Genomic DNA, 27,371 nt, shown 5'->3' on the forward strand with positions numbered 1-27,371 from the left:
AGCCTGGCACCAAACAGGTTAAACTTTTTGCCTCTGGACAGCCCAAGCTCCTCCTCTCCCTATGCCCCACCTCCACCCTTGGCAGCCAGTTTTTGGTTTGGTGCTGGCAGGAGCCAGAGCATGCCTTATTGCCAGTACTTCCTTATATATACACACACACACATCGAGCAGGTGTGACCCTTACTCCGCTCTGGACATATTTAAACCCCCACATGTTTTTATGACAGTTTACAGATGGGGTCTAGAACACAGATTTAAGAGATCTATATACTCTATGAGGTACCAGCCAACCAGAAGCTGATTGGCTGGTACCTCATATCACCATGGCTTTGTAAATCAACCCCCAAATTTCTCTGACATCACTCGCTGTATAAATCCACAGTTGTCTTCGATCTCCAGCTTTGTCTATCCTGTGCCGCCCCCCTACTTACGGGGGGGACACAGGATGGGGTGAAACACAATAGATTTGTTTTTACTGCATTCATATTTAAATGTTGGCTTAAAAAGTACTTAAAATGTGTGTTACACAGAACAACGAAACATACAAAAAACAAATACGAACACAAAATTACAGTTTATTTTTTTTTCTTCCAAGTACTTAAAGTACTAATAAAAAAAATACAAGTGAACTCAAAAGACCCGTTATCTAACTGGGGCTTTTGTTTCCCCCTCCCACCCTTCCCCATATGGTCAAAGTAACAAACCAAATAAATGTTAATTAAATTAAAGTTACAAGTCAAAACAGTAAAAAAAAAAAAAATTCTAAATCAATGCATTTTATTATAGAATTCCAGGCACATCAGTGCTAGTTCTAAATCATTGTAAAATTATAAGATCCTGCTTATTTACATTTTACTTTCAGCACACATTTCCAGTAATGCTTTCATGGCTACAAGAATTTTTTTAAATTTTATTTATTAAAAAATAATAAAAAAAACAAAAACAAAAATTAGTTTTTTTCTATATTACCTCCGTATAAGCTGAAAATATTCAAAAAACAAACATAAAAAAAAACAAAAAAAACTGAAGGATATTTAAATCAGATTTACAGGATATTTTTGGAGAGTTCCAAAAACAAGAGGTATTCTTTTGTACAGTCTAAAAAAAGTGTTTTGGTTTTTTCAAACAAACAATATATTTTCTAGCATGGCACCTCTATAAAGAGAGGCGTTCGTAGTAGGATAACGCAGCTCCAGGAAAAAACTGCACCGCAAATGGGGTCTTCACCACCTGCTAACCATCCCAGGGACTGTAAACATCTCCAATAAGCGCATCTTGGGTACGTGCTGTACGAGGTAAAGGTTAAATCGAGCTAGTGGCAAATGCGGACAAGCTGCCAGATGAAGTTCTCCCAATGTATGGTATACCCAAGCTTCAGTGTTACACCTTCCCAAGGCTGGCTTCATTAGCTTTCAGTATTGCGACTGAATCTTTCACAGCGTGATAGATTACGTTCTTCACCTGTATGGAGATAATGGCAGAGTCAGAGGATTGCGTAACTGTAGCATTGAAGTACATTGTAACTATAGTCTGCTAATGATGTGGGTGGAGCCACCATTCCCCGTTGATAACGCACCACGGCAAATGTAACGGCTAATATTCAAGATCCAGCTGAGGAAGCCGCCGAGCGTTACTAAGGCGGAGAAACGAGTCTTGGAAGCCCGATACAGCCCGGTACCAGTACCCTGTTATGCTGCAATTACCAGCAAAATCCACCACTGACATCTGGTGAGCACAATTGGCCAAAAGGAGAGTATTATCTGGACACTTAAACCTGGAGCCGGTCCAATAAATTGCTAGCAATATATTACTGAGCAATATATTGCTCAGTGTCTCCTTTTCATCAGCGACCAAGGATGGTCGCTGATGAAAAGGAACCTCTGCTGGGGGAGCCGCAGAGGTAATTAGCTGGTCCCAATGGGGCAGAAAACAGGAGCGCACACCTTGCAATTTATCGCCGGGGCACACTTCCATCACTGGCAATATGGTCGCTTGCGACCAGATTTCCAGCGATTATAGCCCCTATCGCCCCTGTGTGTACACAGCATAAGGGAATTGAAATTGTGTAGATACACTAGCGCTCCTGTGCGACCCCAGGGTCACCTTTTCCTATTTTTCTATCAATTTAGGGCCTCCTCCTGTCTAACGTTACTAGCTTCCAGGAAAGATCCGCTTATGTAACAAATGGTTACTGTGTAATTGCAATTTGCAGTGGTTTCCAGTTTACATCAATCATTTCAATGCAGAGGATTCATACGAATGTTTTTACAAACCAACAACAAGCGGGTCATCAAATGGAACTGCCGGTGTTCATCAAATCCAGTGTACTCTAAATGGAGGTATTTTATGCTTATAGTGCATTATAGTTGTCAAGCTCTGTCCTCAGGACACCCCCACAGTCCAGGTATTAAGGAAATCCAAGTTTAATCGCAGAGGACTTAGTAGCTCTGTCAAATTTATAACACCATCTGTGCACAAACATGGATAGGCTTAAAATCTGTACTGTTAAGGTGCCTTGAAGATGAGAGTTGGAGAACCCCTGCTAGTCTATCGAGGTCCTTTAATTATTCGGCGCTACCTACTGTGCAGCACTGTACAGGGAATAATTTGTCAGGCACATTTCATCCCAGGCTCATTGGAATACAGTCTAAAATTCTCTACCACACACAGAAGAAGCAAACACAAGTACACTAAACTTCATATAGAGCACCAGTCGTTAAACATAGTACTCTTACACAACACAGTCGAGGAATGTGTTGTGTTACTACCTGGGGGGGATAAAACCAAACCAACTACATACCAATAATGTCCATCATTCTTGAAATGGTTTTCCGCCCCACAGAGGGCTATGGGAAGCAAACGCTTATGAAGTTCACACTGGCAGATATCAGCCGTTCGATTAAACGAATGATATATCTATGGAACATCGGCCAGTGTGTACCAGCAATATATCATTGACAGATTTATCGCCTCTGCTGTGTTCGCTGACATATCTTAAGATATATCGGCACATGGTACTGTATGTACGAGTCACCTGGCCACCACCCCAAAGGAGCCGGCAGTGATTGAAAGCTTAACTGGGCAGGAGCATGAAAGTGTACCCACCCAGTCGCGACGTCCGTTACAACAGTTCGGGCAGTGAGTATGGAGAACACGCTGCCTGATCTGCTGAGAGATATCTTCTGGTGTGTACCCAGCTTTAGAAAGGGAACAGACATCTGCAGAGAATTCTATAGTCCCCACAGATGTGTTTATCATCATAGAGTTATGGCACAACACATAGGCTGATTTCTGTACACTGGATTAACTGGCATCACGGCAAAGAGAATAAAACATTCAGCCCGACTTACACACCAGAATCACTTTTAAACATAGTAAACATTAACACCTCGTAAACCTCCTACTAAAGGAGAACCGCAGTATTGAGCCTCTGACATCCCAGACACTGATCAGCCAACACACAAGCACAACGTGTTACACATTTCCCCCATAGGCAATAGCTACCTGCAGCTTGTCCTCATGGTTTGTATGTGTGTGGGAGAGATAGCGGAATTCCTGAGTAAGCCAGAAGCAGTGCTTAATGTGCTCTGGGGAGACAAAGTCCTCGGCCACCTTTATGCAGCTGTACAAGTTATGCACCTGGTTTAAAGAAAGGAATAAATGTATTAGAGATGAGACATGCGGGAAAAACATTTTCCTCTCTTTGCACATACCATTCATGGCTTAAGCGCCAACCAATCAGACCTTCTCCCCAACACTACAAGGGCACATTTCATTACTCATAAGGGAGAGAGGGGGAACTTTATCCACACCAGGGGGGGGGGGGGGGGGGGGGTGATATGGCATTATACCTGGTGAGGGGCTCCGGCTGGGATGAAGACAGCATCACCCAAAAACTGTACAATGGCCCAGCCCTGAACTCCATGTTCCTGTAGCAACCGCTTCCTCAGCGTGGTGTCCAGATACCAGCTCTGATCGTGGATGGGATCGTGGTCCGGAGGGTTTTCATGGCCTTGTTCCTCTGCTATCTGTAACACCACAGAACAGGATCAGATTTCATACTGCAGGTTACTTCACTTAAAAAAAAAATATATAGCGTATTACTATTACTTGGCGCTTTTCTGTAAGACCCATCACCAGGTCACTGCTATGCCTGATCTAGCAGGTTTCTTTTGTTTGTACATGTTTATCCTGTCTCCCCATCTTCCCATCTCTGACCCCCACCTCTTCTTTATCCCCCTCGTAAATTGATTTTCCTACATAACCCCAAATTTAATATATTGTCTCTAATGTCCACCTCATCTGTACCTCCCTTCTCTCTCTCTTGCTCTCATCATCCCCAGCGCCTCTCTCATCTCAGTCTCCACAGGTGTTACATTCACACAGAGAATTTAGATTTCCAGTTTAAGACTTGGGGAGGGAAATGTGTAATTCAATTGCCGCAAAGGGTGCGCATTGCCTTTGCCGTCATGTATAAATGCTGACAACAGCACCCACATCACAGCCTTCATCCAATCACTCAAGTGCTCGACAAACGTGTTCAATACCCTATGGGGTAGTGACCACTTTTCTGTAAGACGCCTCCACAATTCTCCATGGGGCCAGCTTTGCCTATGAAGGCTATGAGCCACTAGGCTGCGTGCTTCTGCCCGGCGACAATTTATCTATGGCTCTATGTAAGCAGAACCAACCACAATGACAGAGGATTGATACACAAGCCATACGTCCTATCCACAAGTGGTCGCCCATTATCACATATCAGTGTATTGCAGGTTAGTGCTGCAAGGTACCTTTTTCAAGAACTGTCGGATTTTCTCGGTGTCCTTTGCTGCAAAGATGTGCCACAGGGCGCCCGGCTTCTCCTTGAATTCCACACAGCGCTTAATGGTCAGTTCATCTGCATCGCCCTCTTGTATAGTCTTTAGAACTTCTGTTTGATGATACAAGACCGGCGGTTGGCATTGGTAGGATAATATAAGGTACTATGAAAATATATTGTACAGGTGGAATAAACCATACCTATCTCCTGATCCCCTTGGTTGTCCTCTGGAATGCCTACATAGACCATTACATTGGCAGCATCAGACACATCCAAATGGAGATTCGTTGTCCCAAATTTCCGATCCTCTGGTGTAATTAATCCTATTGATAAAGAGGGACAAATGTATTAAAGTATATTTTTAAATAAAAAACACATAAACACGGTTAGTGGAGGCCTATTCATAACAACAAACTACTTGGGACAAAATGATCTTCAGTTTGGCACACGTGTCCATTACTACCGAATGCTTCCAACTTGTGTCTGTGGAACATTCATGGGGTACAGGTCACGTGACTACTACCCCTTTCACACCGCATCATCATCAACCCAGGTTGAGGTGTGGTGTGAAAGCACCAAAACCTATAACCCAGGTCCAGCAACCTGGGATACCGACCAGGGTTAAAAGTATGAATAGGTAACCCGGGTCGCTCACCCGGGTTCCATTCACACTATGGAGAAGGCAGCACTTTGAAACAGTGTCAGCTCCCCCCCACCACCACCCCATGACACGAGGCCGCTCCACCTGAGGTCACCATCCAAGCTTATTGCCGGGTCGCTGTGGGAGCCAATACCTCTAAAGCCGGGTCGTTCTACAGATGGGCCCATGGCCAAATCCTGGTGTGACCCGGCATTTACGTATAAAGTTGTGCGCTCACAACGAGAGCGGCATTACATTCTAATCAATGAAACGGCAAAGGACAAGCGGCCTCTTTCGCTGCAGCTCGACTCCAGATCCAGATCTCCTTCTTACCATAAGCATTATACATTTTGGGTCCCAGATCAGGGCGGACGAAGTAAGAAGGAAGCCGAGAAGCGAGGTTCAGCTTGCCCTCCCGCCTGGTGTATTCCGGCAGTGGGATATTGCGCATTAGATCATCAAATCTACCAGGAAAAAAAATACATTCGATCAATAATAAAGACAATACAGAGAGTCTTACTGAAGGTGTACGGGAGTCCTGCAAGTCACATAGAGGCAATAACAACATGACAGCATATGATGTCACCAAACATTAGGCCAACACCTGAAATAGGTTGACATAGCTCAGGTCAACAGGGCCGGAAGGACGACACAAGCATTAGAGTCAACAGCCCAAAGGTCAACATGAGTTTTTCACTTTTTGTTGAGCGGACGTGCCGATAGTCGGTATGTCATACCCTACCTATCCACTAGGGCGTAGACGGAGAATATTACAGTATGTCGAGCGCAGCCCGAAGCACTGTGAGCCCCGCGAGGGGACGCGGCGCAAAAAAAAAGTGAAAAACTCATGTCATCCTTTTGACCTTTCCAAATCAGATAAATGAATTTCAGAAATAAACGGAAAAAGAGGAACATGAAATACCACCTACCGTGATAGCATCATATCTCTAAAGTCTTCCCCGGGGGGCCAATCCTTCAGTTTCAGCACCATAGCCTCCCCAGCATCATTTTTAAGGCGTTCTGAAACAAGAGAAACAACGTCACTATCAGCGCGACAATGCCAACTAGATGCCGTAGCTACGAGGCCACTATAGGACTATTTACTCCACAGCCAAAAGCATCAGCCGGCTTACAGCATTAATATCGGAACTTTGTTCCCTTCGGGCACACCCAGGAAATCATACTTACTGGATATGTCCTCAAAGCCATCCCAGAAATCCCCAACGGTGGCTCCCGTGATGATGTCATTGGTTCTGCAATTCACCAGGTCGACCTCCTGCTCCCCGAACTCTTTCCTGAAAGACTCCGGCCTCCATAGCTCACTATTCAATTTAGTGTGAATGCCAGAAACCATCACCGGCTGGAGAGAACGAGAAAACAACATGAAGGGTTTTATGTGTCTGTTCTACTACCAGTTCCATTATCCGGCTTTTCACATCTAGTGGTTGTAGAACGATGAGCAGGCAGTGACTGGGGGAGGAAAGGTCCACTGTGGGAAAGCGGTGGTATGGGCAGTTGCTTAAAGGTGTAGTCAGGGTTGTGACCTGATGGTCAGGAGGATGAATCTTGGCAGTGTAGACTATAGAAGCCAGCCAAGCACCCATAGTAACCAATGCTTTAACACATTGATAAACTAATTTAAAGTACACATTCTGGAACCTTAGTCATAGAGCAGGGGTTAGGCAATCATGCAGAGGAGACTACTATTTCCCCTGTCGTCCTGTGGGTCAGGCCAACTCTGTGCAGGAGGGATGGCCGAAAAATCTCATACATACTAAATCATATACATACAGCACATATGTAAGCACATGAACACGCCATTTACCTGTCCCTGTTTCCAGCACTCCCGAAACACGTTCCAGTTGCTCTTATTGCTGGGATCTTGTAGACAGAGTAACCTATTGTCACAGAGCCAGTAGTGCGGTGTATTGAACCCCATGAGGCTGGGCTGCACAGCAAGCCCTTGTGGTCGTCTGACTGGGTCAGTAATGGGTTTGGTCTGGACTAATGATGCAAAGATGTCATCAAGTAGCTTCGGCGTGCTCTTCTCACTGCTCTCGTGCTGTAGAAAGGAAGACATACCAGATCAATATTCTCAGAAAGTACACACAAGCGAGAACCCTATACTTCCACAGGGACGGCACAGGATCTGCGCCATAAATAGCCTATGCCAATAATTTGGTCACTTAAAAGTACACGTCTGGATTCATAATCCCCCCCCGCCCCTCCTCCTAGAATGCCAGGCATCAGTGATACTAGGAGCCAAATTTAATGCGGCCGGCAAGGGGGTTAAACAGTGATCGCCAAAAATAAGCGACTCTTGCCATTTAACCCCCACGCCAGTCGCTCACCCTATTCAATGTTCTGGGGCAGGCCTGGCCAACCTGTGGCTCTCCAGATGTTATCAAACTGCAAATCCCATCATGCCTTGCCACAGTTTTAATAGAAGGGATTGTTAGAACTGTGGCAAGGCATGATGGGATTTGTAGTTTCATAACATATGGAGAGCCACAGGTTGGCCTGTCCTGTTCTGAGGGAACCCCTCGCTGTCAGATGACGGCGAGGATTCCCCCAAACAGCGAGGCTCACGGCTAATGCAGGGAGCCCGCTGCATTTAGCCACGAGCCTCGCTGTTTTAGCGGCTGCACACGCCGTTTCCACGTTGCTGCAAAAACTCAGCGTTGTGGAAACAGTGTGTGTGCAGAGGGTCAGTTGAACACCGACTGTGCGAGCAGTCAGCAACACTCATTGAATATACCCCTAGGTGGCGACAGGAGCAGGAATAGATTAAATTCTTTTTCAGGCCACAAGGGGTCCTCGTTGTGCCTGATCTAACTTAACCTTTATATACCCCCCCCCCCCCCCCCCCCAGTCACCCATGGAAGAATGAGCAATGCTCATATAAGCAGCAAGTTACACAAACCATTACAGGTGTATATCTGAACTAAAGGACAGGACATACCAGGTGACACCGAATCCTTACCTTGGTGCTGGAAGAATTGAGAAGGTTCCGTAAAAAGCCAGAACTGTTACTACTCATAGGCGACAGAATGGAGCTGCTGAAAGTCTGTAGACTGGAGGCAGGCTTTCCAAAAGAGGCGAAGGAGGGTAGTGCTTTACTTTCAGTTTTCAAGGCGGATGTGAAGAGGTTATCTGTCGAATGCACAGTGATAAATAAACCACGCACTAAAAAGCATTTAAACTGACTGAAAAAAGTTCTTGTACATTTCACATACTAGTCTGATGAGAAAGTGTAGTTACCTTTGTTTTCTTTGTTCACATTTGTGTTCGGTATGTTCGTTAGCCAACTTAAAGGGCCAGAGCCTACAGACGAGGGGGTTTTACTAGTGGTCGATAACGCATCCAGCGCAGGAACCTTATTTGGCAGCAGAAGGTTTCCATTGGCCGGTTCAGGGCTTGAAGAACTCTGCAAAAGTAAGACATTAGTAAGCGAATGCGGCAACGGCTGACGTCACGTACCCCACATACAGCAGCGGTGACTGTACCTGTTTCACCTCTTCTTTCACAGTTGGTTTGGATAAAGGCTTTTGGTGCTTGCTGGAACACTGGCAATTAGATTTTATTCCCCACCTTCCTCTAACAACGTGAACAACGTCGCACACATCATACAGGGCTGTAAGAGACAGAGGCGGACTTAGACGTGCTGCCATGGGGGAAGTCATAGGTTATATACAAAGCACATGGGATACAACAGGGGGTAACCAATTACCTTTTCCCGGAACGATTTGTGTTGGCATTAGATTGTCAGGCTCGTGTAACTGCCCCTTAACACACTTTAACCAGGAGAACGTTTCATTCCCTTCAATACCTACACAGAGAACACAAATTATTAGTCCGTTACCTAAACAGTAAGCCCGCCTACACAGAACACCTATCCTATATATAAATGTATAGACAAGACGCGGCCCTCACCACTGCTCATACTCTTCTTCTTCATCCGGTAACAGTCTACGCATACGCCAAAGCCACATTTGGGGCAGACCCAGTGTAGGTTAAAGATGGTTGTGTCACACGCATCGCACATTTCGCGCACCCCCCGCACAGCGCGCTTCCAGGCCACTTGTTCTGCAACAGAGAAAACAGACTTCAGTTATTTGCCGGACACCGAGAGGAAACAACGGAACACAGACTGCGGGTGGGAAGGGATGGGCGCTTACTCTGTGGGTCTATAGCAGCCATCAGTTCCTTCTCGGACATAACCAGCTTGCAGAAGTGATCCCCGATGTTAGCCAAGATGTACTTGGCCGTGTCTAGGTCCAGCCCCACAACGTTGTTCACCAATGGCAGCCACAGGTTTATTGCTTCGGCATCGTATTTATTGGGCGTCAGGAAGCCGCCTTCCCGCAGTATTCCGTGCCTGTTAAAGTGTAATCTGCAAACAAGAGAGACTGATATTAGACAAACAATTTATGCTAATCAGCTTCTAGCTACTAACTGTACATCCAAAAAGGATTTAAAAACCTAAAATAAAATATTTTTAAATGTAATCTCCCCCTGCACCTCTGACCTTCAATATTCCAACCGACTGGGAGGACACTTATTATGCATTCGAGCCCCAAGGGACAAAGCAGAGCAGTAAGGACAGAAGCCACTTTTCCTAAAAGCATACTATGGGGCTCACAAGGCGCCCTGGGAAGATACAATGCAGAGCACCTTCAGACCACAACTGTAATCTTTGGATGTAATAACATTAAACCTTACTGGTATCACATCAGTGACCATTGACATTCGTCCCATTCAATCCAGTACGGATATTTTTGGTAAAAAAATAAAAATCATCGCAGACATAAGACGAGTGTTTTAGTCGGAAAATGCAGCCATTTTCGTATATTTTCCACCAATGCAGAGTCGACAACAAAGTAAAATCTGCATCAGCGGAAGAAAATTGGCCTGATTAAATAGATATTTCCAAAAAATTTTAGCTATCATGTGACCAAATGGTCGGCTCCTAATCAAAACCACAGTTAATGCCATATGTAGCTCCATCAGCCGCCATCTGGTGGCCACCGGCGTACCACAGAGGCGAGGGGCAGAGTTAGGCAGTTAACGCATAGAACACTTCTTATACATTTATTGAAGTACACCACGATTATTGCAGTGGACTGAAGACTGAGCTCACCTCCGGAAGTGGAAAAAGCGGCAGAAGACTGCGGCGTCCCGCTGCTCTTTACTCCGCCCAAATCGGTCCAGGCGGCATTCCCGGCACTTGTGAAGATGAGGAGCTATGTCATTGCAGGACCCGTCCTGCACAAAGCAGTCTCCACTCGATAGGAGCCTCTTCAGCTGCTGTGGGTCCATCAGTATAGATCTGGGGTATGTAACTGGGAAGACAGAAAATCCAGCGCAGTATTAGTAACAATCTCTGCTAAGCATAAGGAGCACAGACATGAAATAGAACCACTAAGCTCCAGCACATGTGAAAAGTTGTCACAATGAGATATTTGGACTTTTTAAACAAGATTTTGTTGACAAGTGTTCTTGGACACCGAAAGCAAAATCAATGGGATTTTCCGGACGTCTGTACTGCAAGTCCACCATAGGAAGTGATTACTGCCGGCACCCTTCTTCACAAACGTTTCACAAGTTCACGATGGTAGGTTTTGACATTCCGCCTTAAGTACACTGACCAACTGTGACACTGAGGGTGGTCGAGTTAGCCTAGAACACACCAGTCACTCCAAATCGTCCCAGAGGCTCTCAATGGGGTTAAAATCTGGACTCCGCCTCCATGCTTTACTGTATCTACGGTAGCATAAAACATTCTCCTGGTAATCACCAAAACATGTCCATCTGATCTGAATCTATCTCCACACAAACGCGTCTGCTGTAGGAGCACACCATTTTGCATGCATGGGTGTGGTCCGATCACTTCAAAGCAGATTGGAGGATTCATACAATGTTAACAGGATCTTTAAAGACCCAATGGGCCTACCGCCATCTTGCTGATACCAGTGCATGACGGTTGGCCAGGAAACAAGGGAGCATCCCCACAAAAGGTAACAGGTAAAACAATACAAAGTCTATGGAACCATTAGGGTATTAAACTTGCAGGTCCACTGAAATACATCACTAATGATTAACTGGATTTCAGTGTCACCAGCAACTCCCTACAATCTGTTAGGGAACATCCTCCACATTATTCACCTCCCAGTTGTCTACCCCTGGTGGGATACAGTCAATATTGCTAGACAACATATTTCTGCACAGCACAGGGGTCTTTATGTAAGCTGGACCAGTGCAGTAAATCTCTCTCTCTCTCACACACACAAACGAGATATAGGGAGCCGATTCAGATGAGGTGCTAAGTCTGCCTAGCATCAAGCTTCTCCCCCAACATTCCTTAATCCTTATGTATTTCACATTATTGAACAAATTCTGACTGCTGAATCATCTTCAGTTAGTGTGGAAAGTTTTAATTGTTAGGGGTACACTTAATAAGATGGGAGTTCTACTACAGACGGGATGTTGCCCATAGCAACCAATCAGCTTATACTTATTTAGCACCTTCTACAAGATAATAGGTAGAATCTGATTGGTTGATATGGGCAACGTCTTATTTTCATTAGAAAATTTTGGTAAATTTTCCCCTTAATGTTAGAAACCATTTATAATACAAAGCAACGTTTCACAGTATTCTTCTAACAAACTGAATAAAAATGTTATAAAAAAAATAAAAAAATGAATGTTAAAAAAATAAAAAAAATATAATGAAAAAAAAAAACACAGGACCCTGCACGCTCCCTACATTTCAAGGCAGAATTTTGTGTTTCATTATTAAATTGGACACAAGCCGATGCAATGGGTATGGAAGGTTAGCATTTATATAATTGATGCGCATTTATATAATTGACGCGCATTAGGTCATTATGAAAATGTGCACATGATTAAATGTCTACGCCATGTCGACCAAATATCCCTGGTGACCTGGCCCAGTTGCTGCAGAGGCTCGAGTGCCTTCATTTGAAACCTAGGGTTCATGTGATCATTGTGGCAGAGTACAGTGCGTTAAGGGTACGTATACAAGTCATGTCGCATGCATGCTCACACACACACACACACACCAGCTTCTGTCATTGCATCATCAAACACAGCTGTTGGATGGTGCGTTATCACCTACTTCATCTGGATTAATACATCTGCACCCTAATTGGTAATGATCCCTCTACGAATAAGGCAATTGATGGCTCCGGGCCAAGTGCACGGAGATACAAGAAACAACTGGCTAAACACATAGTGAAAGGCCAGACTACTCCTCCTACACTAGGTGATGAGACACAAATTGGGCCAAGTCAGAAATGAGCGGAGTAAGATTTTTAGCCCGGACTGGTTACACCGGCTGTGAGTATGGAGTTACGTATGACTATAGAAGAAAGCATTCAAAAAACTACATTCATACGAGGAAATTCTATAAACTACTGTATATGAGATAAATAAAAAAATTAAAAAACGATTTTAACAAGTAAATCACTTTAAGGGGATGGAATACAGCCGAATGTGTACTTACCCCCATCATTTTTACTAGGACTCTTTGATGGAGTGGCTACTTTTTGGGGCTTATCAGCAACGACACTTGGTGTCTGGCTGTTGATTTCATTGGTGACGGAGGCTGAAGTGGCAATAGGTGTAGGTTTGGTCTCTGTTGTGGGAGCGGAGCTGAACAAAAGAGGGCTATGAACAGTTGGCCGCGCCAGGTTCTTGAAAGCCTCCGAACTGCCAAGGCGCGGTGAATCAGTCACGGAGAGGGTGTTTTTCTCCGGAAACCGTTCCACTGAAAACTCAAAGCCCTTTGGGAACACGGTTGACGGTTTGGTGAAGGCTGAAAAGAGGTTTTCGGATTTAAATCCATTTTCGCCGTTTGTTTGGCTGCCCCACGAAAAACCTGAGCCCGATGAAAAAGTGGCAGAAGACTTCTCGGCTAGGCCGAATCCTAGCATCTTATTGCCTTGTGACATTGCAGCGCTGAGAAACAAGTTCTCCTCTTCACCGGGTGTCTCGCTTTTCAGCATAGAGGAGGTTTCACTAGGTAAGTTCTGGATACATTTCCTGCAAGTTAGAACAGTTACAATAAGAAATAAATAAATAAAAAAGTGACAAATGCACTATAAACTCTTACTAAACTAAGTTTTTACCCTTTAATTGTCCTTACCCTGGAGGTGTTGCAGCACCAAAGCTTGGCGGAGAGTTTGCCTGTGGCGGTGTGGCATGGGAAGTCTGGCTTTGGCTGGTAGGTGTGGCGGCTGTACATCCTAGTAAGGCTTCTCCAAATCCAACCGGGACAGAACGCTTGGATACCAGACTTGGAGCCACCTACAAAAATATAATATATGTTATGATACGCATGTCTTCAATGGAACAAAAGAAATGTATTATAATTAAACTACAGAAAAAAAAAAAATTGTAATGGTCCACTTACTGCTTGATCGCCTTTTGTACTTTCCATTGGCGGTTTCATAATATTCAAAATAGGGTTTCCTGAGGATTTGGGGTTGTCCACTACCACCAACGTCTTGCCATCATCTCTGGAATACGTAATGAAGCTTGGCTTCTGAACTGGCTCCTTTCTACGAACCTAGTAGTGACAAGGTGAAAATGTTGACCGTGGTTCTCAGAGCAGCCTGAGTGGCCAATATAAGCAGCCATGGGCTGACTTTATATTGCACTAAACAGACATATACTGCATACATCTGCCACATGCTAGAACACAGGTTCTCAAACTCTGTCCTCAGGACCCCACACGGTGCATGTTTTTCAGATTTCCTCACAGAATCACAAGTGAAGTAATTAGCTCCACCTGTGAAACTTAAAATATGTCAATGGGTAATAAATGCACCTGCCGGGTGACCTGGAAAACGTGAACTGTGTGGGGTCCTCAAGACAGAGTTTGAGAACCCCCGAGCTAGAGTTACACACTGCTCCTTATAGAGTGCAGCAGGGTTTTATTTTATTTTTTTCTATTGAATGCAATGCTACATACATACATCCACCCATCCAATTCTGTACCTGTAAACCAGGGATGGGGAACCGTTGGCCCTCCAGTTGTTGTTGAACTGCACATCCCAGCATGCCCTGCTACAGTTATGCCATTTGTCCATGCTAAAACTGTTGAGGTGCACACAGGAATGCATAGTTCAAAAACCGCCGGAATGCCGAAGGTTTCCCCATCGCAGCTGTAAACCAACACTAGCTTCTATCTACAGCTAAGTATTCTCAATTCACACGGTCCATATATCGGACAAGACTTTCCAGTCCGCACCAGATCATAATTAGCAGATGTGGAGAGCCACAGGTTGGCGTGTCCTGCACTAAAGGGTGAAATCTTCTATCATATTGCTACTGTGTATTACATTGTTAATCGTGTGATGTTTATTGCATACCTAAAATGTAAGCATCCCCACAGACCTTCAAACTATTTACCTGTTCTACTTTAATTTGCTTTGCAACTGGTTTCAATGGGACGTCCTCACGAATCCGTTTCTGCAGTTTCTTGGTCTTTACTGGAATAGTTAGTAGAGGTTAATGCAGGCATATACATTAAGGGGGAAATTTACTAAAGGAAATTTGTCAAAAATAGGTGTAAAAATAGGTGTATTTTTATCCAGAAATACACTTATTTTTGACATTTACTATCCCAAAAATATGGCAATTCGTAGTCGTATTGATGTGCTATCAATACGAATATGAATTGCCGTATTTTCGGGATAGTAAATGTCAAAAATAAGTGTATTTCTGGATACAAATACACCTGTTTTTACACCTATTTTTACAAATTTCCTTTAGTAAATTTCCCCCTAAGGTTCTAACAGTGCTTTGATTAAAAGGGTCAGATAACTTGCAGAGGTATCATGCAGTCTGGGCATTGGACCTGAGCATCATGTGTAGTGTTCACTCTAGGAGTGACACCGGGCAGGGCGCTGGGGGGGCGGACGGGGCACACCGACGTCATCAAAGGGGGCGGGCCCGGCCACCCACAGTCATCAAAGGGGGCGGGCCCGGCCCCCACAGTCATCAAAGGGGGCGGGCCCGGTCCCCACAGTCATCAAAGGGGGCGGGCCCGGCCCCTCCGAATCAACTGTGCTGCCGGGGAAGCGCCAGGCATCGCCGTCAACGGCGACGCTGGGCTTCCCCGTGAGGCTGTTTTAGCGGGGCGCTGCGAGACGGGCAGGGCACATTTTTCCCTTTAAAAATCGGGCAGAGCGCAGCGCCCCGCTAAAACAGCCTAGAGGGAACACTAATGTGACTGGACAGGGGAACATCACACTGCTGTACAGAGTACCAGCGTTAGTATACCTTTAAATACATTTTTCAGTATTAAGACCATGCAGCATATTGGTTGACTTGGGGTGGGGGTTGGGTTTGATAGCTCAAATGTTTGTGCCACTGTGTTCCCATTATTTTCACTTGCACACAACGGAGGTGCCAAATGTGCCTAAAGACGTGTTTTTGGCCACACACACTGCTAATGCACCCAGTATAACGGGTGCCCCCAAAAATAATCAACTTAGACGGAGCTACAAGCACCCAAACAGTGCAATTGCTCCCACCAAACCTTTGAGATAAGCGGAGGGGGTTTCCCATAGCAACCAGCTTCTAAACTTCGTTTTATAAAATGCACTAGATAAACGGAAGCTAATATCTAATTGATACAGGCAAAAACTTTCTCTGTCGGATGTTTGTTACATATTCCCCCTAGATACTAAGGGGACATAACACACAAAGGAACCCTAGGAACAAATTGCAGATGTATTGCACCTTAAAAATAGATAAACATGAGGTTGATAGAGTGATAAACACTATGCCAAACATACTATATAATGGCAGTTAGGGGCTGATTGGCTGGTTGATTGGCTGGTTGTTTATAACTATCACCCTCGAGTTTCTCTTTTTACGGCTGCCCCATTATTTGAGCAGATAACTGAATTTAGTCAAACTATAATATAGAAATCTTACCTTTATCACCATAAGTGTGCACAATTTCAACAGCTATGAGTGCAGGGTCAATAATCTCTAAATCTGGGAGCTAAAAAAAAAAAAGAAAAAAAAAAGAAATATATAATAATAATTCACATCTAAAGAATCAAAACCAGCTCATGGTATTTACACCATTTGCGGCCACATGTAAACCACACAGAACACATGCAGCACAGTGGACCATAAGCTGCCACCAGCACTTCGCACATAGTCACCTGGTCACATTTAATCTGCAGAGTCCGGGTAGTGCTATTGGCATTCACCACACATGCGCTGAACCACTGGCAATCGTCGCTCATACTGTACACCTTTACAGACGTCCCAATTAAATTCTTGGCACCTTTAGAAAGGAGAATAAAACCGAATGCACTTCTATCAATACAAACACCATAGATACACATAATAGTATGCAGGCAAAATCATAATACAGGAACCTACTCTTCCTACTGAGCTACATATTACAAGTCTTGGGGACAGATGTATCAAGCTTCGAAAATGCTAACGTGGAGAGTGATAAACAGCCAGCCAATCCGCTCCTATGTCATTTTTTAAAACCCAGCCTGTAACACGATGGGTAGGAGCTGATTGGCTGGTTGTTTATCACTCTCCATTTTATCACTTTGAAGCTTGATACATCTAAGTCCGATAACATTAGGAGATAATCACCCACCTACGATCGTGCAGGCAGTGGTACAGTGCATGATATCTTGGCGGTTTAAGGATATACATCTTGGAACATTATTTGGAAATGCATCCCTGAAGTGTAATAAATCAGTCTATAGATGTACATTGTTCATAAGCAGAAATGCATGCTGGGACCGGGCCGGCACTAGGGGACGCCGGGCTCACCTTGCAGTACGCGGTTCTCGTCCACATTCTTTCTTATGAGATCCTGGAAGGTTTTATTGAAGGTTTTATTTCCATGCATAAATTGCTTCAAGCTCTCCCGATCCTACAATACAAGGAAAGAAAATCACAATGCCGTATGTAGAGGATGTCCAATAAAGACATGTTACCAGAGGACAGCAATGCCCGCGGTATTCATTGTATGGAAAAGCAATAAGAATACTACCATAAACCTGGTTTTCCAGAGCTAAATAGAACGTGCAGGAATTACCGTCTACTGCAGGCATGTCCAACCTTGGCCCTCCAGCCGTTGTGAAACTACACATCCCACGGACGGTGTAATGGTTAGCATTACCGCCTCACAGCACTGAGGTCATTGGTTCTATTCCCACCATGGCCCTAACTGTGCAGAGTTTGTATATTCTCCCTGTACTTGCGTGGGTTTCCTCCGGGTACTCAGGTTTCCTCCCACAATCCAAAAATATACAGGTAGGCTAATTGGCTCCCAACAAATTAACCCTAGAATGTGTGTGTGCGTGTGGTAGGGAATATAGATTGTAAGCTCCACTGGGGCAGGGACTGATGTGATTGTACAACTATGCTCTGTAAAGCGCTGCGGAAAATGTATGCGCTATATAAATAGCTGGTAATAAATAAATAAAAAAAATCCCAGAATACCTTGCAATAGTTTTAGCATGATGGGACTTGTAGTTTCACACCAGCTGGAGGGCCAAGGTTGGACAAGGCTGATTTACTGCATTCCCTGATACCAGGGACTATAGGAAATATTTACAAAGTGGAGGCCTACACAAGCTATTAGCTATCAAGGCTGCAATAAAAGTTTCATTTCATGTTATTGGAGTTTTAAAATGGCAGAGAACCAGCAGCTTTGTAAATCTAGCTCTATGTGTTAACATGAGCCAGTCGGTACCTTAAAAGCCCACAGCTGGAATGGTACAATTAAGTGATCTTAAGTATACTATGGCTTGGAAATAATTAAATACCAGGCAATACATTTAAGACTGACACTTAAAAAATAAATAAAAAAAAAAGGTTAATATCCAGCCTTTGGAAGCATGTGGTTAATCAGTTAGCATTGCTTTACTCCTCGGCCATGCACTATTTCTGTCCAGTTTACTCAAACAGGCAGCAATGTGATCACTGCTCTTCCCATTTGGGCAGCCTGGTGCCTGAAAACAGGAAGTGCAGAGGAAGGACGGTGCTATCAGACTACACAGAGCAGGAGAGATACAGAGCAGAGCAGAATCAACAGCTCAGGTAAAAGGATCTCTTCTCCACCACTCCAACCCAATGGTACTTAACATAGCCACAACACAGGTGCTTTTGTAAGGTTGAACTTAACGTGCGACAACGGTTCAGAGATTTTTGTTTTACATAAGTAGTAACTTTTTAGTTTGTAGCCACAGAAGAGAACAGGAAACACTACCCAGGGCAGTCTGGCAGCAGACCACACGGGGGAGGGGGGAAGCAAGCAACTATAGCAGAGTCCCACAGACTGTACTTTGCTCACTCCCCCCACCCCCTCCTCCTCCTCCTCTGCTGCCTCGCAGGCTGGTGAGCTGGAAAATCCTGGATTTATATTCTGCTGACCTTGGGGTTTATCATGTTTTTTTTCAATGATGTACAATTAATGGTGCTTAATTATTCTAGAAACAATAGAAAATATATAGAAATATATTACCTGCACAGGCTGCACATCGTCTGTCCTCATAAAGACTTTGTTTTTGTCACCAAGGAACTGGATGCATGTATAGTGACCCATGAAGACTTTGTCCAACAATACCTTATATTGCTGTTTGCAAGAGGAAAAGAGAAAATGATAATAAAGTTATTCTAAGAACGTCACATGCCGGCAAGCAGAAATGTAATGTTATCAGGCAAAGTGCAGTGGTGAGATAAGAGCAGAGAGCAAACACACAGCAGCCGGTTATCCCCTGACGTCATTTGCTTTCACCGCACACCCAGGCAAAGAGAAACGTTTCTAGACATTCTCTTGCCGGGACATTGGCCCCAATAAGGGCCCATCCCAATTATAAGAAACAGAGTTCCCACCCGGCTGTCCTACAGCATAAGCGCAGTAATTATACTACACATGTACCGACACTGCTGGAGATGGGTTCAAGATGAACGACCGCGTGTATGCTTCATCGCACAATTGTGATCCTTCTATGTGTAAACGTGCCCTAGAAACATGCCCTACGGCGTTACCACTCCACCCTTCCCCGTAGGCGCAGACCTAAGTGTCAGCTTCCGTATTTGACCCTTGTAGTGCGACCAGTGCCAGGATCTAGAACATCACTGGTCCTCAGGGAAGCTGTAAACTGCACACAGATAACACCACACAAGTCAGCGGAGAAGACAGAAACTCACCTTTGCCGGGCACACCACAGACATGGAGGGGTTACTTGGACACAAGCGGTCTGCCATTGCCAAGTTGTGCTCAACCAGGAACACCTGAACTTGGCCGCTGTATATCTCAATCCATTCTCTCTTCTCCCAAGGTTCGTCGTCAAACTCCACGCAAACCTGCAAACCCAAGATGCATGTGAGACACCGGCCAACCATGGAGTGCGGGATTAACACAACACTAGATGCCATACAGCATTATTCATCAATATCTGGCTCATAGGTAACCGTAACTCAGTCTGAGACTGCCAAGTGTGCCAAGGTAAATTATATCTTATAGCCAAGAGGAGTACAAGCGTCTGAGCCATAATTCTGGTGTAGATAATCCGTATACAATACCCTCCTACAGGTGCTGTAACGGGAACAGTTCTATATGCTCCCCGAGTGGTTCCAGCAATGCTGTAATGCTGTAATGGACTCCAAGCCAGAACAGCTGTATGGAAGAAGAGCAACAGCAGATGCAAAATCCCAATTCCCATAATAACAGGGTGCAGCAGTTAGGATTAATGCCATTTGGTCTTTATCACTAGACAGCTTCCAAACACAAAGTTTCTAATTATGGTGCGCTTTACTACAAATGCTGCTTGCTGTAGCCATCGCATATTAATGAACGTTCCCTCCGCCCCATCCACGTGCTAGCACTGGTAAGTAGTCCATGCTGCAAGGCTCAGAGATAAACACTGCGTGTTCCAGCAGGAAGCGAGCGAAGGCTGCAGTGACCTCCCACTCAGCCTGGTAACACAGTAAGGGAGGGGCGTGACACCATGTGGCTGCCGGTACTATATTTACATGTACACAAACCAGGATGGGAGGACAGAAAGTGATGGGCGGAGCCTGTGCATTGGCCAGACATGCCCTACCTTCTGCTTAGCATTACATCTGTGCTTTGACCCTTACCTAACCCAGCAAAGAAAGTACTACAGAGCAAAACATGGTCTACAATGAGCAGTCAGCCCAACTGCTTAGATGGGGCTCACGGCTTATTAAGATTTATGGCCGAACATTACAAAACACATTATCGATTTATATTCACAACACTGCAATAATCTATTCATTGCCCCCCCCCCACAATTTTGCAATGATTAATTCTAAGCTCCACAACCTGTTCTTGTTGCTGCATGCACAGGTATATTACTAATGAGTGACCTATATATGGGGGGGTGATAGAGACACAGAGGAAAGGCCACGCTGTATCGGCATAGGAGGATACATAAATATCCTGGTCAGAGCCATTATCTTATAGTGGAGGGTGCTGCCCTACACTAGAGGTGGGGGAAGAATTACCAGAATATCTGCACCCATATGAATGCTCACATTGGCTTATTACCAACCCTCTCAGCACCACTTCTGCAGCCTTGGTTGGATGTTTCATCCATGCAATAGACTGATCAGGAGAAGCAGCGCTGACGGCTAGATTACAACAAAGAAAATACTAGCAGCGAAATAAAAACCCTCGGCTCCATATTTAATTCTCCTGAAGTGCAGCTGCCAGGCTAATCCGCTCAGACCCTTCTCTGTAGTAGCCAGCCGTACAACGCCTAGCACACATTCCTTTTATAGTATGCAATGCCAGCATTCCTGTCTCCTCCCTTCCCTCTCCAGTGATCTGATCAGGAAGGTGGCACAGACCCACTGCTCAGCCCCAGCACTGTAAGATGCCATTGAGAGCAAGAAAGCCAGAATAATTACAGCTTCCCCAACACAGTTATTCCCTCCATTATTAAATCAATTATACTGGATCAGTATAACACCCTTAAGATGACCAAAGCGCAAGACAGGAGCAGCTAGACAGGAACATGGGTGACATATACATGACCCATATGTAGAATCGTACTGCCACGGAATAACCTGGGCACAGATGACAGATTACATCACTTCCATTAGTGCCTGCCAGCCAATCACGGCAGGGCGGAAAGTGAAAGAACAGATTACAGTGGTTGAAGCTGCTGGTGGGAGGAGTCACCAAGAGCTAAACTAGAAGGAGAGAAATGCTGTCGGCTGATTATCCCACCATAGACGCCTATTTCAGGAGTAAGTTACAGTAGCACTACCACCTCCGCAATGACTCTAGGACTCAAATGTGGTATGATCAATAAGGTGGGCAGTGAGCAACAACAAACACTGGGGCTCATGATCACCTAAACGGTGTACGGATAACAATGCACCTCACTTGTATTTTAAAGGACTCTATATTTATTTAACCCCAGCAATAAAGTGTAATGGTACATAAGGCAATAACAGCCCACCCCAATCTCTGGCCACTGTCCTACTACATTTCTTACTGCTACATGACAATTGGCTATAGCTAGCTCAGACACTGGAATCAGGGGCTGCCCAATGGAAATACTAGCCATAGCCCCCACAACAGGAAGACAACACTACGAAACACAGACAATGACTAATAAAGGATTCACCAGCCACTGGTTTGCATGAGCAACCTGCACACACGGACACACAGGTACAAAGTTCCAATGGATATTCCCTTTGGCTGCTAGCTGTCATGTTATACAGCGTTTACATGACAGATTTCCATTTCCAGAACATGCCAACATCCGAAATGCATTCTGCATAATAAGTTTATGTATCTATAAAAATCCCCCCTCCTAGGCAATCTAACAAAGGAACGAGCACAAACCATGACATCATACACAGACACATACACTATAAAGCCGTGTTTGGCAGCATTACATGAGTCACAAGTTAACATGCCAAACACTCCCCTCCCCTGTGTGTCGATAACTCCACTGCTCTCAGCAAGCAAGCAACCCCCTTCCCTTACACACAGGAGAGCCCAAACGCATAACAGCTGGGGGGTGGTGAGAAACGCCTGCAGAGGACACTAACAGGAGACAATGGCTCACTGACTGACTGGGATCAGCCAACAAAACAGGGAAAGCCAGGCCTTACATGCACGAAACCAGCCTTAACATTACAGAACGCAACATCGCCCTTACAACTGAAAAGCAGCACATCCCATAGCAGTGCCTGTGTTGCTATGGATTGTGAGGGGGTCACTGGTAATAAGAGGTACCCGTACCAACACGATTGTCATAGTTTGAGATTGCTGATCATTTTCTAGGTAAGAGGACTCAATGTAAGCAGGCAGGGTGAGCATGGCAATATACTTCTGTAAAACACAATGTTCTCAGCCAACCATTTACAGCTGCAAGTCAGATTGCAGCCCCCGGGGACCAGACTTTCTAGTAAGGAACGCATGTGTGCACTACAACAAGAAACACAAGACAAGGCGCACAACGTGGGTAAACAAGAGTTAGCTGGGTCATTGTGCTGTACCGCACTAGCGTGTGAGCTAGCTATATAACCACAATCACGCTTGTTCCGGTTTCGCTGACTTTGCACCAGAGTTTATACAAAGATCTGAAACCGGGCGAGTTCCAAAAAGTTGGGGTGCCGTTTGCTGCATTTGCAACAGTAACTTGACCCCTGGCGGATAACTCAATCAACCCCTTCTATGTATGAAATACTGCCGTGAAATACCCACTGTCTATACACCGTTTTATGTGAGGTTATACAGCATTCGCCACTTCCACACACATTTAATAGTGACAAGTGCGATAACAGAATTATGGTAATTGGTGGAATTCTCAGCCCAATAGATGACAGGTACACTTGACTAGTATTGAGCCAATTCCAGGGGGTCACCCGTGTGCCTGAACATTATACATAAACTTCCAGGAGTCACTAGGATGAAGTGGATTCCCAATGGCGTTGGTTCCTCAAAAATAGGTTTACTCTTGAATCCTAAAGCATTTTATTCATAATATGACCAAGATATTACCAAGTAATGTTCTATTATAGGCACGTCACATAAACCCCTTTCACACAGAAAGCCAAATTCTGTAAGAAAGTGTAGTGTTCCCTCTAGGATTTTCAATCGGGAGGGCACATTTTATATTAGAAATTTACATTTAAAAAAAAAAAAACCCACCCTATAAAAAATTTGCGCACTGCACTAGGATTACGCCCATTAACATTGTCATCCTCTGCTATGCCCATTACACATTATACCACACACCTTAACGCCCATTACACATGATGGCATGCACAGAAAGTTCTCAGCGGCAGGTCAGTGTAGTGGGGGCAGCATAAGGGCGCACAGTGCCACGCATAAAAAGGGCATGGTGCATTTTAAGGTTTTTGAAATGGGCAGGGTGCGGCACTTTGCAAAAGAAGCTTAGAGGGAACATTAAGCGTCAAACCGGGTCTCCGACCCAGAAGTTAACCAGGACCGAGGACCCAGGATTTATGACCAGAGTTGACCCTTTCACACAGAAGATATACTCGTGTTATTCAGCAAATTACCAGTTAGGAATTTCTAACCCGGTAATTTGCTTTTCTGTGTGAAGGTGTGGGGGGGGGGGGGTGTAAGGCTGGGACCGTCAAAATTCCCCGGCAATGAAAATGCAACACAGTTGTAGAGATTGGGTGCATGGATCTAAAGTCTGTACTTTCATGCACCAAGATAATTGTGGAAGACAATGATGGGATCATACTCCCTTAATCATTACTTAGCCATTTGATCAGCAAGAGAACTACCCACGCTTACAAAGTATAGACCAACTACAAGTCTACAGGCATCCTGACCTAAACTGGTGAAAGCTATAATCATGCTTGCTTCCAAACCAGGGTTTGGACAACCCAAACGTAACACCGGATTGGCTTGCGAAACCCTAGACACAAGAAGCACGTGTGCTTGTTTACCTCATTGCAGAGTCTGGACACAAAGGCTGGCCAAGCAGTGACATACCTACACACCCACGATTATAACCCCTCCTACCCAGAGGAGTGGCCTTGGCCATTACGAATGACAAGTGAACTTTATTTTCACATGTTTGGTGACAAGGCTACGCCTCCTGATTTACTACCACTCCCATGTTAGATTAAGGTGGTGTTCAGCAGAACCCAAAACGCATGCCGGGCAACATAAACAAATTTAAACAAGTCCATTGCTAACATTACAATTTCCACATTGGCGTATTGTATGCAGAAACATGTAATCAGGCAATACTAAACAGTGCAGGCTTTCCAAATACACACATTTACAAATATACACAGATCTTTCTAAAATGAGTCAGTCAACAACCTAATAAACATTCATTCTTCCAATAAAACAAAGAAGACTACGCCAAGAAAACTAATCACAACTTTTAGTACATTGAGCTGTGTGTATTATGAGGAACATAGCAGAAAAGGTTTGGTGGCTCCAAAACCTAGACATCCCAAGCTAGCCGCAGGCGGTCATGCTGAATGTATGGCAAACCACAGACCGCAGGAAACGCCACTGCACCAGTGAACCGGCCATGATGGGCATTGTGGGACGGTTCTCCTCTGGGGTCAACATTCCCTACTGAAAAAATGCTACTGCTGCTCTACGTGGGTAGTGCACAGTGCTCAGGGGCATGAAGTCACAGCACCGAGGTCATGGACGCTTAGTGAGGAGCTTATACGCTCTCCTTGTCTTTGCAAGCGTTTGTTCCCACACTCCAAAAACATACTGGTACGTAAACTGGGTTCTGCCGACAATAACACATACTGGAAAATAGATTACGGATTGCTCCCACAACAATCTCTGCAGATAACAATGAACTAAAGGGAGCGTTACACTGGCACAACAACAACAACCAGACACAGCAAAACAAGGTCTCTGTAACAAGCATACCTTTAAATCAGGACAGTTGATATCTTTGTGGGAGGCTGCTCGGATGATGCCATATTTCCAAGGCCAGTCCAACAATTCGTCGACGTCCAGCTGTAAGCCATTCTCCAGCACGCCTGCAAACCTCTGCCCGACCAGGACTTGCAGACTCTCTTGGTGCTTGAGCACCATCATGGTTGCACCTGAGCATTACAGAGATCCATGTCAGCAACTGCTCCCAACCCAACTGAGAGCCGTAATGTGACTAATGCATATAAAACGGAGCACCCTTCAATTACTGGACGAGAGAGAGCAAGAGGCGTCACTGATACTTCGTAACCACCCAGGACTCCACTAAGTCAATGCACTGGGGCCATGTGAGCACTATGACAGGGACACGCCCCTTCACTATCTGCCAATGACAAGGCATGCTGCATGCTCACTATTTACATTAAGAAGTCACACACATGGTGGGACTCTCGGGGTGGGAGGGTAGACATTATTGGGATCATTAGGGAAGCAGGGGTTGGGACACAAAAACATTACTACAAGGAGAGGGGGGGGGGGTGTTCACAGGAGCATTGATGATATCTTGGGTTGGAAAGGATACATTAATGGGACCTGTGGGGAATTTGTTAGATACATTAGTGGGATCCATAGGAGCAGGTGTAACTATAATTTGAAGGACTATGCAGGGGAAGGGGTTAGGAATATATAAGTGGGATCTCCGGGGGGGGGGGGGGGGGATAAAGATACATTAGTGGGATGTGTGTGGGAAGGTACGGATACATTTGTGGGCTCCGCAGAAGGGGATACGGATATATTAGTGGACTCCGTAGAGGAGAGGGGGTACAGATACATTAGTGGGCTCTGGTGGGGGTGCAGATACATTAGTGGGCTCTGGTGGGGGTGCAGATACATTAGTGGGCTCTGTAGAGGAGGGGGGGGGGTACAGATACATTAGTGGGCTCTGGTGGGGGGTGCAGATACATTAGTGTTATCTACAGGGGGCGTATATACATTAATGGGATCTACAGAGGGGGCATGCAGATCCATTAGTGGATAAGTGGGACCCTCGGGGGGGGGGTTATAGGCAAATGTGGGATCTGCAGGGGATACTGATACATTGTATATTGATGGGATCTGTAGAGAGTGAGGGGTACAGATACACTGATGGGCTTTAAGGGTGGGATTAATACAGTGTAATTGTTTCTATATAATTAGTTATGCATGAGAGGATGCAGGCCTAGCAGGATGTAGCCATAGTGGTATTTATGTGGGAGAGAAGTTGCACACAGGGGGAGGGGGCTGAATGTAGTAACTATGGCAGGAGGAAGGGGGTGATCTGGGGATGGCAGCCCAGCCTCAGTAGCCGGCCTCACATCCCCCACAGGGACACACAAGCTCAGGACGACACCACTGCACAGTGTGTAGGAGACTGCACCCTGCTTGCCATGGCAGGGGTAGCACATACCCCCATCCATGTTCCCTGGTGGAGTCAGCAGTTCCAGCTAAAGTGGGGGGGGGGGTAGCGCTACTCACCGTGGTCTCTCTCTCATCCACCGACGGCGGGGTCGTCAGTCACTTCGGTGCCGCTCACACCAGACCCTAATATCTATTGTCGCTCCCAGCCCGCAGTCACCCAGCTCAGCCTCAGTCAGTCAGAGCAACAGCACTATGCGGGGCAGGCGGACAAACACTGCACGCTCACCTTCCACGCCACGCCCCCTCCGCGCAGCCATTGGTCGCCAACGGCAAAGAGGCGAGACGGTCAGAGTCGCCTCTCGACGCGATTGGTGGAACAGAACTGCCCTTCAACCGCCAGTTGCCAGGCGCCCTTAGCCCCTCCTAGTAGCCGCCTCCAGTTCCAAGTTAAAGCGATTCCCTAATACACAGCGCTGGGGGAATCCAGCCAGTGACGGACTACCTCACGGAGTATCCCTCCGCCAACCGTGCGATACACATAAACCAGCGGCCGCTTTACGTCACGTCTC

The 27,371-nt window shown here is 45.4% G+C and overlaps 1 protein-coding gene across 1 annotated transcript; it reads right to left on the bottom strand.

Moving 5' to 3' along the window:
* Nucleotides 1–555: 555 nt before the first annotated feature.
* KDM3A (lysine demethylase 3A) lies at nt 556–27,371 on the bottom strand. Its single transcript, XM_083145723.1, has 27 exons — nt 26,920–27,371; nt 25,402–25,580; nt 19,686–19,841; nt 18,997–19,107; nt 17,298–17,400; nt 16,664–16,788; nt 16,428–16,497; nt 14,895–14,974; nt 13,894–14,049; nt 13,627–13,787; nt 12,985–13,523; nt 10,600–10,801; nt 9,638–9,852; nt 9,393–9,545; nt 9,190–9,288; nt 8,966–9,093; nt 8,721–8,886; nt 8,443–8,612; nt 7,285–7,521; nt 6,648–6,819; nt 6,389–6,479; nt 5,793–5,923; nt 5,020–5,142; nt 4,791–4,930; nt 3,852–4,028; nt 3,505–3,639; nt 556–1,461 (listed from the first exon to the last, which is right to left on the bottom strand). The coding sequence occupies exons 2-27, from the start codon at nt 25,570–25,572 to the stop codon at nt 1,381–1,383; spliced, it is 4,092 nt and encodes a 1,363-aa protein (XP_083001849.1). The 5' UTR covers nt 25,573–25,580; nt 26,920–27,371; the 3' UTR covers nt 556–1,380.

This window comes from Crinia signifera, chromosome 1 (assembly GCF_055691185.1).
Source record: "Crinia signifera chromosome 1, ASM5569118v1, whole genome shotgun sequence".
In the NCBI taxonomy this organism is placed as follows: Eukaryota; Metazoa; Chordata; class Amphibia; order Anura; family Myobatrachidae; genus Crinia; species Crinia signifera.